This window comes from Xyrauchen texanus, chromosome 13, assembly GCF_025860055.1.
Source record: "Xyrauchen texanus isolate HMW12.3.18 chromosome 13, RBS_HiC_50CHRs, whole genome shotgun sequence".
In the NCBI taxonomy this organism is placed as follows: domain Eukaryota; kingdom Metazoa; phylum Chordata; class Actinopteri; order Cypriniformes; family Catostomidae; genus Xyrauchen; species Xyrauchen texanus.
In genome coordinates this window covers 8814567-8832426 of record NC_068288.1, presented here as the reverse complement: position 1 = coordinate 8832426, position 17860 = coordinate 8814567, and the positions used below count along the sequence as shown (strand labels likewise).

The window sequence follows — 17860 nt, the reverse complement described above, 5'->3', positions numbered from 1 at the left end:
AAACAAATGAAAATAACATGGAAAGTAATCTCTTCAGTAATCAAAATATTTTTTGAATTTAACCGTATTCTAATTACTAATGATTTAAATTGTAACTGTAGTGGAATACAGTTACTTAGGATTATTAATTAAAAATACCAAATATGTTACATGTTTACCTTTACTCTCCAACCCTGAACAATTGCGAATAGCGGAGCACTATTACAGTGGTCGGCATAGTTGCTGCCTATGCACAGTATTCCAAAATCAGTCATTAATGAGACTCCATCTAGTTTACGATGCTGCACAAGGCAGCTACCTATGTTAGGAGTAGACCACCTAGGCAGACCACTCGAAAGATAGGTTTTGGTTGAGCACACATTAATGAGAGTGGGGTCACATGCCTTTTTCACACCTGTGCGATTAGTGTGATTAGAATGAAATGTTTATTTTTTTGTTGCTTTTGATCTACAACTATCAAGAACAGAGAGGGAATTCAAAGGAGACATCAACACCAAATAGGTTGCACTGATCGTGCGCTAAACTTCTCGGTCTAAACAATCCATCCTCACTACATTCTATAGAGGGACTATTGAGAGCATCCTGAGCAGCTGCATCACTGCCTGGTTTGGGACTTGCACCGTTTCGGACCGCAAAGCCCTGCAGAGGATAGTGAGGACAGCTGAGAAGATCATTGGGGTCTCTCTTCCCTCCATGAAAGACATTTACAAAAAACACTGTATCCGCAAAGCAACCAGCATTGTGGACGACCCCACACACCCCTCACACAAACTCTTTACCCTCCTCCCGTCTGGCAAGAGGTACCGAAGCATTCGGGCCCTCACGGCCAGACTGTGTAACAGCTTCTTCCCCCAAGCCATCAGACTTCTCAATACTCAGAGACTGGTTTGACACACACGTGTCCTGAGTTGCACTTTAATAACTGTCACTTTATAACTGTCTGCTAACTCAATAACTGCTATGTGCATAGAACATTATCTCATAGTATGTTATGTTTACATTTGTAGAAACTGTCATCTTTTTGCACTACTGAGTACTGGTCGGCGCTGCACTGTCTATTGTCCTGTTCATTGTCAGTAATTTGTTGTACTGTCCTGTACTTTTTGCACATGTTTGCACGTGCACTTTATATAGGTATATAGGTTTTTTATATAGGTATTTTATTTCGTTGTGTTGTCTCATGTGGTCCTATGTTGGTCCTTTGTTGTTTTTATGTAGCACCATGGTCCTGGAGGAACGTTGTCTCGTTTTGCTGTGTACTGTACTAACTGTATATGGTTGAAACGACAATAAAAACCACTTGACTTGACTTGAATCTCTGTCTAACAGAAATCTTTGCCATTTCCCAGGTATTCCATCACATTAGCTTAGAAAGCAGTCTGGGAACATTTTGTTTTAACCAAATAAACCATTCAGTGACTAACTGATAACTGTGATGACTACATTTTAGCATGATTGAAATTTAAGTGCGCCTCTGCAATGGGTAAATGTGGCTGCGAGATTGCATTTTAAATTCTGTAATTATATGTTTCAGACATAAATTTCCTGTCAGTGATTGTTTAGATTTTATAGCTTCCATATGCTTTTTAGAAAGACCAGTGCCACTGACATTCCTGGGTTCCAGCAGAGAGTGGTCTCCATAGCTGGACTGACGGAGCCATTTCAAAAATATTTGTTGAAGTGACCTTTGACTTCCAAAGCTCCCCAAGTTGTTATAATTAGCCCTTGGTAACGGAGTTCATTCAACAGCCAGAGACCAGATTATGAAAATTTTTTGGAAGATTTATCAAAAGACGGATATGAATGGATGCATGGTTGTGTAAGCCTGTGTGTCTGGGGATGTTATAAAATGTACCATGGTATGCATTTAACCTCTTTTTCTTCCTCCCCCTTTTCTCCCCAATTTGGAATGCCCAATTCACAATCTAGGTCCTCGTGGTGGTGTAGTGACTCAATCCGGGTGGCGGAGGACGAATCTCAGTATATCTTTGGTATTCGAATAGTGTCGCATCAAAAGGTTAACAGAACCAGACAGCTTTCAGTTTACATCACCTGGATCGCCTTCTTGGAGTGTCATGGACTGCCCGTCATTCAACATTCATGAATGAGAGGGAACACAATTGTGATCCAGGCAGACAGAATACGTGCTTCAGAAGAAATATGATTGCTCCACACAAAGAAAACAATGGGTTTCCTCAAGTTTTGTGAGGTTCGTGAATTACGTCTGTTTAAACTATGTATCCATACATATTTGCATATGCATTTTCCCGTAGATCTTACTTTTTGGAGAAATGTCCTCTGGTCTGATGAAACGAAAAGGGAACTGTTTGGCCAAAATGACCATCGTTATATTTGGAGGAAAAAGGGTGAGGCTTGCCAGCCAAAGAACACCATCCCAATCATGAAGCATGGGGGTTGCAGCATCATGTTGTGGGGGTGCTTTGCTGCAGGAGGAAATGGTGCATTTCACAAAATAGATGTTACTACGTGTTACTACAATAATAGACCACAATGCAACGGTGTCATTTAAACAGTCCGCATCAGAGCCGCAGCAGACGGGTTTCAGCTCATAATGTTAAAGTGCTCGTCTGTTTCATTCTCCCCATAACAGTTAAACTTGTAACTTCTAACTGTCTTGTCTAAAGATAAAAAGACAAATATAAATAAAACTAATATCATATACTTTCTGCAAATATATGCATATCTTGTTTAAACAGATGTAATAAACAAACCTCACAAAACTTGAGCAAATCCATCGTCCTGTGTAGCACTCATTTATTTACCCATAAAGAACATATTCTATCAGCCTCTCCTAAGCTCAACTTTTAACTTTCTTTTCTAATGTTTAAAGGCAAATATCAATAAAACTTTTATTATATACTGTCTGCAAATATGCAGATATCGTTTAAACAGATGTAATTCACGAATCTCATGAAAATCCAGCGTTTTCTTCCCGTCGAGAGCTCATCTAATATCTTCCTCTGAAGCGCGTATTCTATCTGCCAGAATAAAAACCAACTTTCTCTGATTCACAAATCATGACATTTAGTCCGTAACAATTCAAGCGGGTGATACAGGCTGTTGAAACTGTCAGGAGATTGCTGCACGGTCTGGATCCACACGAGCACTTGAGTGCAACTTCAAAGTAAAAGTGCCTTACGTGTGCTAGAAGTAATTGTCTTATTCACCATGCGCTGTATGTACAATTGGTTTGATTCAGTATTTTTGGAGAAAATGTGATTGCTAACATGGACATGCCATCCATGGTTGCTGGTCTACTGTGTGTACAGTTATTTCCTTCTTAATATATTAACAATTCCTTCATGTGCAAATAAATTACAAAAATTTGATGACTAAACAGAAATTAGAAGAAACTGCTAACATTTAAAATACAATATTTTTTTAGATTATTTTTTACAAAGTAAAGTTTTGCGTGAAATTGAGTAAATATAGTGCTTCTCCTGTTAGGGGTCATTAGAGTTTATAATATTTTTATTTTTTTAGCAAATTTATGTTTATGTTATTTACTATATTAAATTGTGTGTAGGGTTGCAACAGTATGAGATTTTCACGGTATGATAACGGTCTCAGAAAATGTGGTTTCACAGTATCACTGTATACAGTATTACACAATTACAATACACAATAAAAAGGGTTATTTTATTTATTTATTTTTGAGCAAACACTTTATTATAATTGAAACCAAAAAACTCTCCCTTTTGAAAATAAAATAAATAGAAAAAATAAAAAAGCTAACAGAATTATAAACATGATAAAAAAAAATTGCATGTAAATATAGCAGCCATCCGGTCCTGCAGCCATTTCCGGCGCTGGTCACAGACCCGCCTATATAGATTATACTTTTAGATTATTTCATATGAAACTATATCATTATGTCAAAATATAAGTTACTTTTACTCATGTAAAATCCTGAAACAAATTTGTAAAGGTGATGGTGTGTAATTATTAATATTTTTAACTATTTTGGTAAAGGGGCCACATCGGGTTTAAGTAGTGCAAAGGGGGCCACATTGTATTTATTACTTTTGAGATACAATGTTCTGCATTGATTTGGTTTTTGTATCTTTTAAGCCCAGAAAAAGTTGTGTACTCAATTTTCTGAAGTGTATCTGTGTATCTCTGGCTTTTTTTTGCTCGCATGTCAATGATGCCGAGATCTACTTTTATATTAATTTAATCACTGAGAAGGTTTACCTGCAAAATTAGTAGCACCAAACATCACAAGCAGCCTCAAGAATGGACACAGAGTAGCCGTATAACACTTTTCCTTGAGCAGAATATTGCACTAGAGATCACTACGTTTGTTAAAAGGGGAAAGCGAGAAACAGAAAAAGCGCACTCGCGTGCATGGTTGCCAGATTCCACAAAATAAGTATAACATTAGACAGAATATTTCCAATTTGTGCAAGTATAAATCTCAAACTGGGGTTGTTGCATCTCTTATCTGGCAAACCGGAGCACGTTAAACGCTTGTGGAGACACGTTAGTTCCTAATGCAATTTAACTGAAATATCAAATGAAAGAAGAAAAAAAAAACGCTTTTACGATAAATGAGCCACGGGCCACATTAAACCATGTGGAGGGCCTGATCCAGCCCACGGGCTATAAATTGCCCATGTCTGCTTTAGCTGTTTGCGAGATAATCATTAAATCTGCCTCGGCAGTCGTAAATAGTAGATCACTTGGGCGGCCGCCGAAATATCTTCAATGGGAGAACCATGGCACTGTTCTTTCCCTGCGGTCCGCAACCCAGTCCAAATAGACCAGTTGAGAAACACTGCTTAAACTCGCGCACGCACACACACAACGTCAGACCCCCTTGCCTCGCTTCTCTCTGATATTTTCACAGCTGCATGTACGTGTCGCAAGTTGACGAGTCTGACAGGCAGACAAGGAATAAAGGAGATGCGCACGCGTATGTGAGATTCTCCGTCCAGTTGCATTTTTGTTCATGGTATGATAAGTCAATTTTCAAACCGTGGTATACCATGAAACCGGTATACCGCTGCAAAACCCTAATTGTGTGATATATCGGCAACCCTGCTCTCGGGATATCGGCAATTAAAAAAACATATTGGTCAACCACTAGAGAAATTCATACAGACTTGGTCTTCTTTCGGCTGCTCCTGTTACTGTTCTGTCAGTACGTTCAGATGGACAGCAGAAAAGTGGGTTATTGTGAGAATGTGGCTACTGCGAGAAAGCTGGTTTCTTGTTTAAATGTACTGGATAAGCGGTGTATACTTTACTCTGATATATGTGCAGCTCGTCAGAAACCCCCGTAGCAACGTAATCTCCACAACGCTTCTGTAAACAACAAACACGGCATCCGAAAAATACTTTGCAAGCTGAGGTAAGGGACATTCCATCATTTAAACTGGTGTGTATAAATGAGTATAGTTTACTAAGCATGTGGATATGCTTGTTTTTCTCAACAAAAACATGATACAATATAAACATAACTATTATATGTCGAGTGTTTATATTAAGTTTCTTTTTCTTCACTTTGCGTGAGCTTAAATGCTTTCATTCTATACTTTTTCACGCATTGCTTGTTAAAATATTTTCAACAAAAAAAAACACAAGACATGATACAAGCTTGTTTTGGATATAATTAGAAGCTTGTTTTTTTTTAATGGTGACATAAAAAAATATCTTTATGACTAAAAAAAAACATTTTTACAACGTCCCTCTCATTAACTACCTTCATCTAAATAATAGAATATTCGAATATTAATTTATGAACTTAAATATTCAAATACCAAATTATTGATGAATGCCCATCCCTAATGCAAACTCCACACAGTTAAATTCTTAATACCAGCAGATTTATCGGCGCGGCGATACATCGGCCAACCACTAGTAATAATGCCGATAATGTCAAAATTGACAAATATCAGCAGATTAATCAGCCTGGCCAATATGTCTGTCTTTCGCAACAACAGACTGTGGATCTTGTGGACAGCCTGGCAAGTTATTACCATCAGTAACTAAAATGTTAACAAAATCAACAAATGGTAAGAACATGGCAATAACAGGAAATTGAAATGGAAACGGTTACTATGCTGCTTTAGAAAGAGCTAATCTCAGCATGCTCGATCACATCCTTTGATCAAGCATGTACAAATTAGAAAATGGTGCTCTGTTTAAAGAGTAAAGATTGCCTTTCAACCATAAATGTGATTGAAATCACAAGTGCACATGCACAATAACTGGAATGGAGCCATCAAGAAAGGAAACATCTCAAGAGGCAAGCAAACAATTTAGTTCCACTGCTGCAATCCCTGTAGATCTAAGGATATCAGCACGTGCAGCATTGTTGTAGGGGTTTCCTCCAGAAGCAGACACCATGATCCGTGTGTCCCAGCCACAATTGACCCATCACGTCACAGCTTGTACTGCCCTCCCCACCATCGCCACACAAAGGCATCATTGTACCCCACAAACCAGGTCAGCCTCTCCTCCCCAGTCTGGGACGGCTCTAGTTCTCTGGCCACTGACAGATCAGGACAACTGGCCTGTCCTTTCTCCAATGCCAGAGAGTCAGCTTTGGTGAGAATTAAACATTGCATTAATGCCAAATTCTTCTACATTCACTTGAATAGAATTTTGACATTCAAGTTTGTTTACAACAAACTCCATTCACCAATATATCTTCTTTGAAAATATAGACTTCTCTGCCAGACTCCACATCTTAATCTGAACCATAGTTGCCCACTCCAATATCCAACTGCCCCAGATTTACTGAGACATGACTTAAAGTTTATGACAGCGGTAGAAAGTAGGAAAAATCATGGGTTTACTGAATCATACATTACATCTCCCAGTATTGCTTTTTACTATCACCCCATCCTTTCCACCTCATTGAGAAGAGATCCAGTAAGAAAACACATGCAGATAGCAGTCTGAAATAGCTCCATTTGTCTGGGTTAAGGAGCAATGGGGGTTATTTGTATGCTCTCCTGCTATGATGGACAGAAGCTTAGTATTCATTGCCAGTGACATATGACGAAGAAGTGTTGTTTCCAAGGGCCTGATTTGCCAACACACATTGGAAACGGCAGTACTGTTATTCCAGGGCAAAAGAGATTATGTTATTGATCAATATGACATGCTCCCAGAGCAAAGGTCTTGTGTTCATTTTGATGGAGCACTTTTAAGGTCAACATACAAAAAATGTGTAAATATTTCCAGAATGCTCGGTAAGTACCTTGAGTGAGTAGTTTAACTTTAGCAAAAGAGCACCAGGTCTAAAACAATAGTTACGGATACATATTATCTTTCCCATCTTTCTTCAAATAGGCAGAATTTAGCAACTTTGGCAAGAAAATTAATATATCACTTGGGATAGAAAAACAAAGAAATATTTTCTGCTGGAAATATTGACCATTCCATTTCTCCTGTCTACCTGACAAAAACATGAAACACAAATTATAGCCAATAAAATTAAAGACTTGCTGGAACTGCAAGTAAATTGAGTGATTGAAATTCTGGTGAAAAGTAAGAATCTTGAATTGCTTAAAAGGACAAAAGGGGGAATTGCCTGCTTCATTCAACACAGGTATATCTCATAGTTGTGAGGATACAAATGCAACTTTTCCAAGACTTCTATTATAATTCAGCTCTCCATTAATGTTAATCTAAATAGCAAGTGCTGAACCATAACAAACACACTATAAAACACACTTTTTATTTTTGTATTATCCTAATCAGAAATACACAACATTATTTCTGTAACGCATGAAGCCACCGAGACAATCCAACAAATGGAATATTTTATATTTATATGCTTACCTTGAAGCATGCATCTGTAGGCAGACTCAGAAATGGCATAGATATGAGGTGGCATTTCGTGCCTCTTCTTGCCCCTGTACATCTCAATGATGTTCTCGCAGTATATGGGGAGGTTTTTGTATGGGTTTATGACCACGCAGAAGAGCCCAGAGTATGTCTGCAGAGAGACAGGAACACAAACAATAAGCAAAAACTATTTATTTATTTTCTTAACATTAATAACAAAAGGAAATCAAGTAAATCTCAGAGTAAATTCAGAGCAATTAAGCATGCATTTATGACCCCTTCTATTTGCATGACTGTAAAGAACTATACTACACTGTCTCCAGCTGAGAGATGCCTGCTCATGTAGGGTACTATATAATCAACTGCGTCACCAGGCAGACAAATAATTGCTTTATAATTATGATAGTTTTGACATTTCCTTCCAGTGCATGGTCAAATACTATGATGCTGGTATTTCATTTGAGCACTGAAGGCGTGCTACCACTGCCAGTGCATCAGTCCTGCAGTGAGCAGGCACTTCATTAAAGAGGAAATGAACAGGAATTGAACCTTGTCCTTCAGGTTCATAAGAGACTAACCGAGTGCAAGTTGTGTTCGTTTGAATGTGTTTGACCAATGTTGCGTGATCCAGACACATTGTGAAGAGGCAAGTCAGAGGTAATCCGTGTCGGATGAAGGGCCATTCTTTTGGCTAAGGTTGCGTTTATGAGTGTGCATATATAGCAGCTTCAGTTAATGTTCACACCAACCATCAGAATGGGGAAAATGTGATCAGTGATTTGGATTGTAGCATGTTTGTTGATGCCAGACGGGCTTGTTTGAGTATTTCTGTAACTGCTGATCTCCTGGGATTTCACACAACTGTCTCTAGAATTTACTCATAATGGTGCCAAAAACCAAAAACATCCAATGAACGGCAGATCTGCAGATGGAAATGCCTTGTTGATGAGAGGTCAACAGAGAATGGCCAGACTGGTTCGAACTGGCAAAATCTATGGTAACTCAGATAACCGCTCTGTTCAACTGTGGTGAGAAGAATAGCATCTCATTGCTTGCTAAACAATATTAGCCAGGTGGTTTTAATGCTGTGGCTAATTGGTGTATATGGGTGTGGAGGACTAATGGGGGTGCAGTGAGGACAGATCTGTGTACATCCCACTTCCAACTGCACACTAGACAAAGAGACCCTGACAAACAAGATCACAGGCCAGAACAATAGATTCAGGACTCAGGAGACTTTTGGCTACATTGTTCTCTGCAGTGTCATTCTGGAAAGGAAAACAGCTTCTTTGAGTTATGCACAACTGTAATAATAACCAGCGTAACACCCAACACTGCCGAAATTTAAAGCACTGCCTCAGTTATGAATCAGTGTTCTATGTTGAAATCCTGAATCTTCAGTCCTTTGATATGTAACAAATACAATATTAGAGACCGGTCAGGATGGTTAAGTAGTTGTCCGACAAATAAACAGTTAGTTTTAGAAGGCCGGTACTTCGTTTAATAGGTCATTTGGTGGAATTGTCATTTGTCCCAAGCCTAAATCTTATATTTATCGATCTTGCATTTTTATGCCTTGCAATCTTTAAGATTTGGTTTCTGTGGAGTTTTAAATATTGTTGTTGTGAATTTTGCTGATTTAAACTTGTTGCCAAGTTAATCTCGATAGGTAACACATGAGATTTAGTAAAAACTGTGATAATGACTTGAACAAGTTTAAGTAGCATCAGTTAGAATTGGTTGGGAGGAAAAACAGTAGGCCTAATGTTTTGCATCATGTCAATATTTTCCCAACAAAAGTGCATGTATGAATTTAGAACCGTCACAGATTAGCACCTATTACAGAAAACTAAAAAACTTTTTTGTAAAGACTACTTATTCTCTCATTTATGTGAGAAAAATATCAATATTTATGTCCCTTTTTAATATAAATTCTACTCCCTGCACAGTAGGTGGTGATATGCCCAAGGAATGCGAATCGACAAAAACAAAAGTAGAAAAATGTGAAAGTAAATGTGAAAGTGGAGATTTATAGTAAATATAATTTAAATATTGATCTGTTTCTCACCCACACCTATCACATCACTTCTGAAGATGCAAATTTAACCACTGGAGATGTACTGATTACTCATATGCTGCCTTTGTGCTTTTGGAGCTTACAACATTTTGGTACCCATTTACTTGCATTGTGTGGACCTACAGAGCTGAAATATAAAAATCTTTGTTTGTGTTCAGCAGAAGTCACATACATCAGGTATGTCATAAGGGCGAGTAAATGATTAGAGAATTTAAATTTTTGGGTGAAATATTCCTTTATCTAGAAAGGTATAATCAATTTTATAAAACTTAATTTTCTGGCAGAATTCTAATACAAAATCAGAGCACCTAATGGGTTGACCTATTTTTATTAATCTTGTCAAAATCCATGAACCCTAATAAGGAATAATATAAATTATCAAATAGTCAACTGATTGTTCCCCACCTTTAATGACAGGTGATGTTATTATCATAAAAATACTCAAATGGCATCAAAATAAAGTCCTGTAACTTGTCTGTCATCCCCGGTCATGCCATTATAGAAAATAGGGGTGTGGGAGAGCAGAGAGGACCGCAGCAACTCCACATTTCTGCCCACACAGCAGATGAGTGCACATACCACACCAGCCTGAGGTTTGGTCACCATCCATGCGTACAGTAGAGAATAAATATTCTTTATGGGGGCTGCACAATTAATCCAAAAACTAATCATGATAACGGCTCTCATGATTATGTTATCGTGAAAACTGATGATTACAGCATTCAATTTAAGTCTTCTTCCTGTTGCGTTAATGGTTTCTATTTAGAACGTGTTTTTGCACGTGAATTTCTAACCAATCCCAGACATGTGCGCTGAGCAATGAAACGGCAATAGCCAATCAGAAAATTAGTGCTAAGAAACATCACCTGACACTTGAAAATAATTTGTTGTACGTTCTGCATACTGCGGCTCATTTTAGCTTATCGCAGCCCATTCGGCCCGTTTCGCACCCGTCCCACCGGCCCGCTCAGTTTTCCCGATGGCCTGTACGCCCCTGATCGGCCCCAAAGTGCGTCAGCCCACCGGGAAAATGCCCGGTATGCCAAATTACCAGTCCAGCCCTGGATATACCTTTATAATAACCTTTGGTAACAGTAACAAAAATTATTACAGTTTTTTATGCTTAAAATAAACTGCAGCCTACCTCCACTTGATGTTCTGAAGAACATGGTTGCCTGCTTAGTGACATCACAGTAATTTCATCTATTAATCGTCAGTAATAATCACGATTACAATTTCAATTTGTGAGTGGTCGTGGCGTAGTGGCTAAAGCACAAGGCTGTTAATCAGAAGGTCGCAGGTTCTAACCCCACGGCCACCACCATTGTGTCCTTGAGCAAGGCACTTAACTCCAGGTTGTTCCGGGGGGATTGTCCCTGTAATAATTGCACTGTAAGTCGCTTTGGATAAAAGCGTCTGCCAAATGCATAAATGTAAATGTAATGTAAATGTTCAAGGGCAATAATCGACAATTATAGTTTCGTGCAGCCATAATACATAACCCCATGCTTTCACCTTGATTTAACACAGTCTATATTTCTTTTAAACAAGCATTAGCCAACAGTAACAAGGAAACTGGAAAATTTGGGGACCAAGAAGGGGAATACAGAGTTATGCGTGTGTTATCAACAAGCAGTCTGCTTCTTGACATCTTGCAGATATTGCAAGCCAGCTGTAGCTCAATGCCAAAGACAAGGGCCCTGTTATAAAGCTTCAGCTTTTACTAGGCTGAGTATGGGCCTCCACAGTTAATTATTGTAGTCTACAGGGGAGCACACCAGCTAGACGGAACAGAGGCTTAAACAAAAAACAACAAGCATCTATGGTAGTTTGCGAGTATGGAGTAGCTATCTAGTGCTGCAACATCTAATTGATAAAAAATTACCAAAAACTAATTTAATTATCGATTAGTCAAATAAGTGTGCCGTGCACAGACAAACTCCGTCAGGTGATGTCACTTTGAAGTAGTGAAAAATGCATTTGCAAGATTAAACTAGCTGACGGAAACAAGCAGAAGCGGAGAGAACACAACCAAAGTTGTTCAACGCACAGAAGCACTTTATGTCCCCGTTTACACCAGGGGTTAAGATGCATCTCGGGTGATCCGATCACATGTGGTCAGGCAAGACACATTGCCGTGCACACCTATGTGTCTCCTGTGGCCACTTATGTTTGGATTTCAAGGGGAGGGTCTCTAATTTCATGACAACATAATTCAATCACTATGTCGTGTACTACTGCATGATAATAAAATTATTAGCACCGAGACATAAAATACACAGCGCAAATAAAAACAGCGCACTGTTTCTCCCAGATGCAGTTGAAATTTAATCAAGCACAAATGCAACATTTATAGCAGAATTCAAAGTTATTTTCATGGCATACCAGTATTAAAGTCCTTCAGATGTTCGTGCTTCTCATCTGTGTATCTGCATATTGATTTCAGACACACCGTAAAGTTGTCGTGCTTGTGAATGTTTTTGCTTTTGCAAACTTTCTGCTTCGATGGTTATTTCATTTTGAAGCTGCTTGAAACTGACCAAGTTTAAACTCTTAAAGCATAGTGGTTGATTGACAGGTGAGGGGTGGTGCTTCACTGCTGTCCGGGATGCATTCAGGACACATTAGCGTTTATACCTCAAATGCGATAGGGTCACATGCATTTTTGACTATCTCCGTATGTGCTTTTGTGATCTGATCACAAAATGTTTTGCACCCAGTTTACACCTGTATTTAACGCTGACCACATGTGATTGTACCACCACCCGAAACCAATATATTATGTGTTTTGTCGTAATCAGTGGAATTTTATTGTTTATTTCCATTTTCATTTCAGAGATACAGTAGGACCAATTATTGGATTCCATTTATGCCTCTAAAATGTCTTAAAATCATTAGAAAGTCTGTGTAAACATGCCTTTCTGCAAGAATTGTATTAAATGTATCTCTCATTTGATATATCTGTTCTGATGAAACCTGAAATGATCACAAAGACATGATCAGCAGTGGAATAAAAACTGCATTTTTTATTTCCAAATCGTTATTGGATCCGCTAAGAAATCAGAATTAGGACAGTTAAATTCCACACACTTTCCATCCCTACTGAGACTCTTGAGGGACAGTGTAAAGACAAGTGGGCCCTCTCACTGAGATTCCATAATGACCTCATAGCAGCTTTTGTGCAATGGGGAGACCAAGGAAATGATGGGGCTACAACACCAAGCAGCTTGCCTCACACTCACTCACTCACTCACTCACTCACTCACTCACTCACTCACTCACTCACTCACTCACTCACTCACTCACTCACTCACTCACACACTCACACACACTCACTCTCACACTCACTCACACACTCACACTCACTCTCACACTCACACTCACTCTCACACTCACTCTCACACTCACTCTCACACTCACTCTCACACTCACACTCACACTCACTCTCACACTCACTCTCACACTCACTCTCACACTCACTCTCACACTCACTCTCACACTCACACTCACTCTCACACTCACTCTCTCTCTCTCATAAAAGAAGTCAACCAGTTTCTCTTTCTTAGTACATGCAATAAAATGTGTCAAGATCACAAGGAGATATCTGCAGAAGTAGAACCAGTAGAATATAAAGAAAAGCTGTAATGAGCACATCAAATTCAATACACATTAACTCTACAAATTCTCAAAATTCAATTAGCTATAGACATATTTCCATGCTGATTGAAATCACATTTTTAACATAAAGTGGAAGTGTGTAACTTCTGTGCTACTTGCATTACCGAACCGCAAAAATAATGAGGGATGGTTTCAGAAACACTTACAGTTAGGGCTGCACAAAATAAATCAAGATTACATTTTGGGCTGCTGCAATTAACTAAACGTCATAATTGAATTTAGATCTACTCCTGTTAAAGTAACATTTTATATTTACATTTTTTCAGTGGGTGAGCATTGTAACCAATCACAGACGTGTTAGTTTGTTGAGTACATAAGTCTATCAGTAATGGTGCAACAAGACTAGAACATACCCATTATAATAAACGACATAAAAGCAATAATTAGGTCATATTCTAAGCTTGTTTTTGGAGGTATAGTTTACATAAAAATTATGGATTGTTTTTTGCCCCACACAAAAAAGGAATTTTATGTAAATTTGATTAATCTAAATTAATAATCTTGTTTAAAAAATCAATGGAAATAATCGGCAATAAAAAATTGTCATAATCGTGCAGCCCTACTTACAGTGGTTAACCATTGTTCGAAACAGAGATAGCCCTGCCCCAAATAATCACCATTTAGGAGAATCAACCTACAAATGGCTTACTTTGTTGTTTCTACATACAATGCTGGGATTAAAGCTTTTCTTTTTCTTTTTTTACATGACTGCACCTTTAAAAACAAAGTGTTTTCAGGTGATATCATACTTACGTATATGAGACCAGAGTAGTATCGATCCTTCAGATTGTGCAACACTGAGGCTTCATTCAGGCAGGTGAGCTCTGCCATATCCTCCACCTTGCTGAACTTTGGTGGGTTCATCTTTTGGATGTCATCCTTGTTCACAAGTGCCTTCTTGCCATTTTCAGCCAGCTCTACGAAAACCTCCTCTCCACGTTCCTCTCGGATGCTTGCCGCCTCGAACCCATGCCGCTCAGAAGGCACCCACACCAGCTTTTTGGCCGTCCAGTCAGCCTGACAAGCTGGGTTGTAGACCACTGCCCGGTCCACAAAGAGGTATCGCTCAGGGTCCTCTTGCCCACTCCGCTGTGCCATCTCCGGCATGAGCAACTAAAAATAGGCCACCTGGAAAGAGAGCCAAGAGGGAATTAGTGATGGAAGACCAAAGATTTATTCCAAGTACTTGTACATCCAATATGACGCAGCCTCACCATTGGAGTATAAAAGGTCAAATATTTCATTTGTTTTACTTGAATATAGATCGAGTACATTCAAGTACTTTCAAGTCACGACAACAGAATTTCATTAAAGAAATATGCATTCACCTCTTTTATAAACATATACAGTATATGACATGGTTAATACATAACTCAGTAAAGTTAAACACTTTTTGTCTGAGAAATCATTGGAGATAGCAGTTCATGCTTTCATAACGTCTCATCTGGACTACTTTAATTCTCTATATTGTGGAATTTCCAAATCACTCATTGCTCGACTTCAATTAGTTCAGAATGCAGCAGCAACATTTCTTAAAGGAAGTCGGAAGTACAATAATGTTACCCCCATTTTAAAATCACTTCACTGGTTCAAGCTAGAATTGATTTTAAAATTGTATTGTTTGTTTACAAATCATTACACAACCAAGCTCCCAGTTACTTGTCTGACTTATTACATCCTTACAATCCACCTAGAAGTCTGAGATCCTGTGATCAATATCTCCTCGATGTCCCACGATCGAGGCTAAGCATAGAGGAGGGAGAGCCTTTTCTGTTGTGGGTCCTAGTTTATGGAATAGTTTGCCTATCAGTGTCAGACTGTCACCTTCATTATCTGTTTTTAAATCTTCTCTTAAAACTCATCTCTTTTCACTGGCTTTTAGTAGTATGTAATCTCCTTAAATTGTTGTGTTTTTTTTTTAATTTTGTATTGTACAGCACTTTGGTAAGCCTTGATGACATTTTGAAAACTGCTGTATAAATAAAAGAACTTTAACTAATACCTACAAACCTGTAATTGTTAACCAGATCCTTGCAATATCATATTAAGATGCCATGGCAAGAACATTTATAAGCCATACATTTGATCTTACATGCACACCTCAAAATTAAAATTAGGCATCCTTACAAGAATAAACAGTTGAACCATGCTAATATCTTCCTGAACCCATCAGAGTAAACCATCTCAGCACCACTTGACCTCCACAAGGATTTTGTGCTAAAATTGGTCGCATTAACAATAAAAATAAAAATAATTAAAAAACAATATATATATATATATATATTATATATATATATATATATATATATATATATATATATTAACACTAGTAAAAACAGGATACAGGTGATCGTCTCTCTACTCTGGCCTACAACTGGACATCGAGCTGGAGTAATTCTCAGAGTCCTAAAAATAAGACAAGCGGGACAAAAAAATGGGTCACCATGTCTGTAATGTCACCGTCAAGTGCCGTTCTATGGGTGAAGAATCCACAGTAAACAAAAAAAGGGTCCGGGACGATCCTCTAAACTCCCTCACAACCATCGAACCATCTTTTCAAACGGCCAAATACAACTTGAAATTTCTACAAAATAGGTTAAATTGACAAGGATATCAACGAGGCAACAATGTAAACGTTAACTGCGGTAAATTTATCACCTGCCCGAGCTGAAGTTTTTGCGGCCGTTAGTTAGCCGCCTATCGCCTTGTCATTCATCGCGCCTGCAAACCTGGAGTTGCACGCGCCTCCTTATCATCACCTCCCGTTAGATGGCCTGACGAGGCGGTCAAACGTTTAATATAAGTGCATTGGGCGACATATTGCGCTCGGGGCTTCCCAGAGGCACCTATTCTACTATTGGAAATGTACTTATCTGTTGAAACCGCAACACAATATCAAACTAGCTAACGTGGTTTAGCGCGCGAGCTCTCTCCTCCCCATCGCTTGTAAAGTAATGCGAAAAATAAACCGTTACACGACAACGCGAAAAATGGGACCAAAATGAATAGACGCGTGAACTTACCAAGGGCTGTCAGCGATGAGACCTACGTACACAAAGAGATGAATGAGTTGCTATCCAGCGCGTCCAGTTTTTATAATGCAGTTATTTTGAAAGTCGGCCAAATGCTCCCTTGTTTCGCCCCTTTGCACTCACTGATGCCACCGTCCGCAGAAGCCCCGCTTTCTGAACTCCTCAACCGAACCCAGCAACGCCGAACACTCTATCTGCGCCCGCCTCTCAGTCGCGCTCCGGACACACCCACCAGGTCCCTTTTGGATTCGATTGGATTGTATCGGGCCTTGACCACAAGCTATTGGTTTGTGAACAGTACATCCACCAACAAAACTGATTGTTCATGCAAGATTTCCACTAGCGGGGAGCGTGAGTTGGATCCATAGAAATAAATTGGTAGAAAGGCATCGGGCGTAAAATATTTGGCAAAAGGGGGCCGGGCAAGAGACTATTTTTTTTTTTCTAACATAACCTGTAGTAAAATAAAAGAAAGAAAACATGATATTTAGTAAAATAATATTAGTATATGCAGAATAATTGTTAATATATTTTTTATTCTTTACATAAAAAGTTCTTTATTTATTTAAAATTAACTGACGGCAAATATAACTTTTTTGTAATATAAACCTTAACTTCCTATTCAACAAACATCAACAGTATGCCTTTTGTATTATTATATTAATTAAACAATTTATTGTGCAAGATATGTAAAAAACTACTTGTAAAACACACACACACACACACACACACACACACACACACACACACACACAAACCAACTGAAAGTGGCAAGGAGAGATTATAATATATAAAAAAGGCACAAAAATATATATGATATGGATATATATATATATATTACAATGTTTCCAAATACTAATATAAATAATAGTTGGCCTACAATCAATTGGGCTGTCTGTAGCTCACAGACTAATTTTTATGACTGTTTTTTTTATATATATAATTTATTAAATATGGCGCTAATGTTAATAAGGTACATAACATGACTGAGGGGAAAAAACACGTTCAATTTAAATTGCTACCTAAATTTAGTCACACTTTTCACAGCTCAGTCTTAGGACTTGTATGAACTTCAACAGGGATTTGGATATCAAAGTCGCACAGCTCCCCCTGTGGGCATTTCATAAGCACATCGTTTCCCACATTGTTTTCTCTTTTGGCTGGAGCATAGAAAAAAAACAGTAATTATCACGAATATAGGCTACATTGTACATCGACATAAATCTCCAAAAAGTTCCCGAAACCTTTTCCA

General features: G+C 38.4%; 1 protein-coding gene across 1 annotated transcript in view; it reads right to left on the bottom strand.

The window, feature by feature from the left end:
- LOC127653664 (myosin-10-like) overlaps positions 1-16749 on the bottom strand; it is a 97840-nt gene extending 81091 nt beyond the window's left edge. Inside the window, exons 1-3 of the mRNA XM_052140428.1 lie at positions 16600-16749; positions 14330-14704; positions 7816-7972 (exon numbers count right to left, since the gene is read on the bottom strand). Of these exons, the coding sequence (XP_051996388.1) occupies positions 7816-7972; positions 14330-14683 (511 nt within the window). The 5' untranslated portion in view covers positions 14684-14704; positions 16600-16749. The remainder of the gene's footprint in view (positions 1-7815; positions 7973-14329; positions 14705-16599) is intronic.
- Between the last annotated feature and the right edge of the window lie 1111 nt (positions 16750-17860).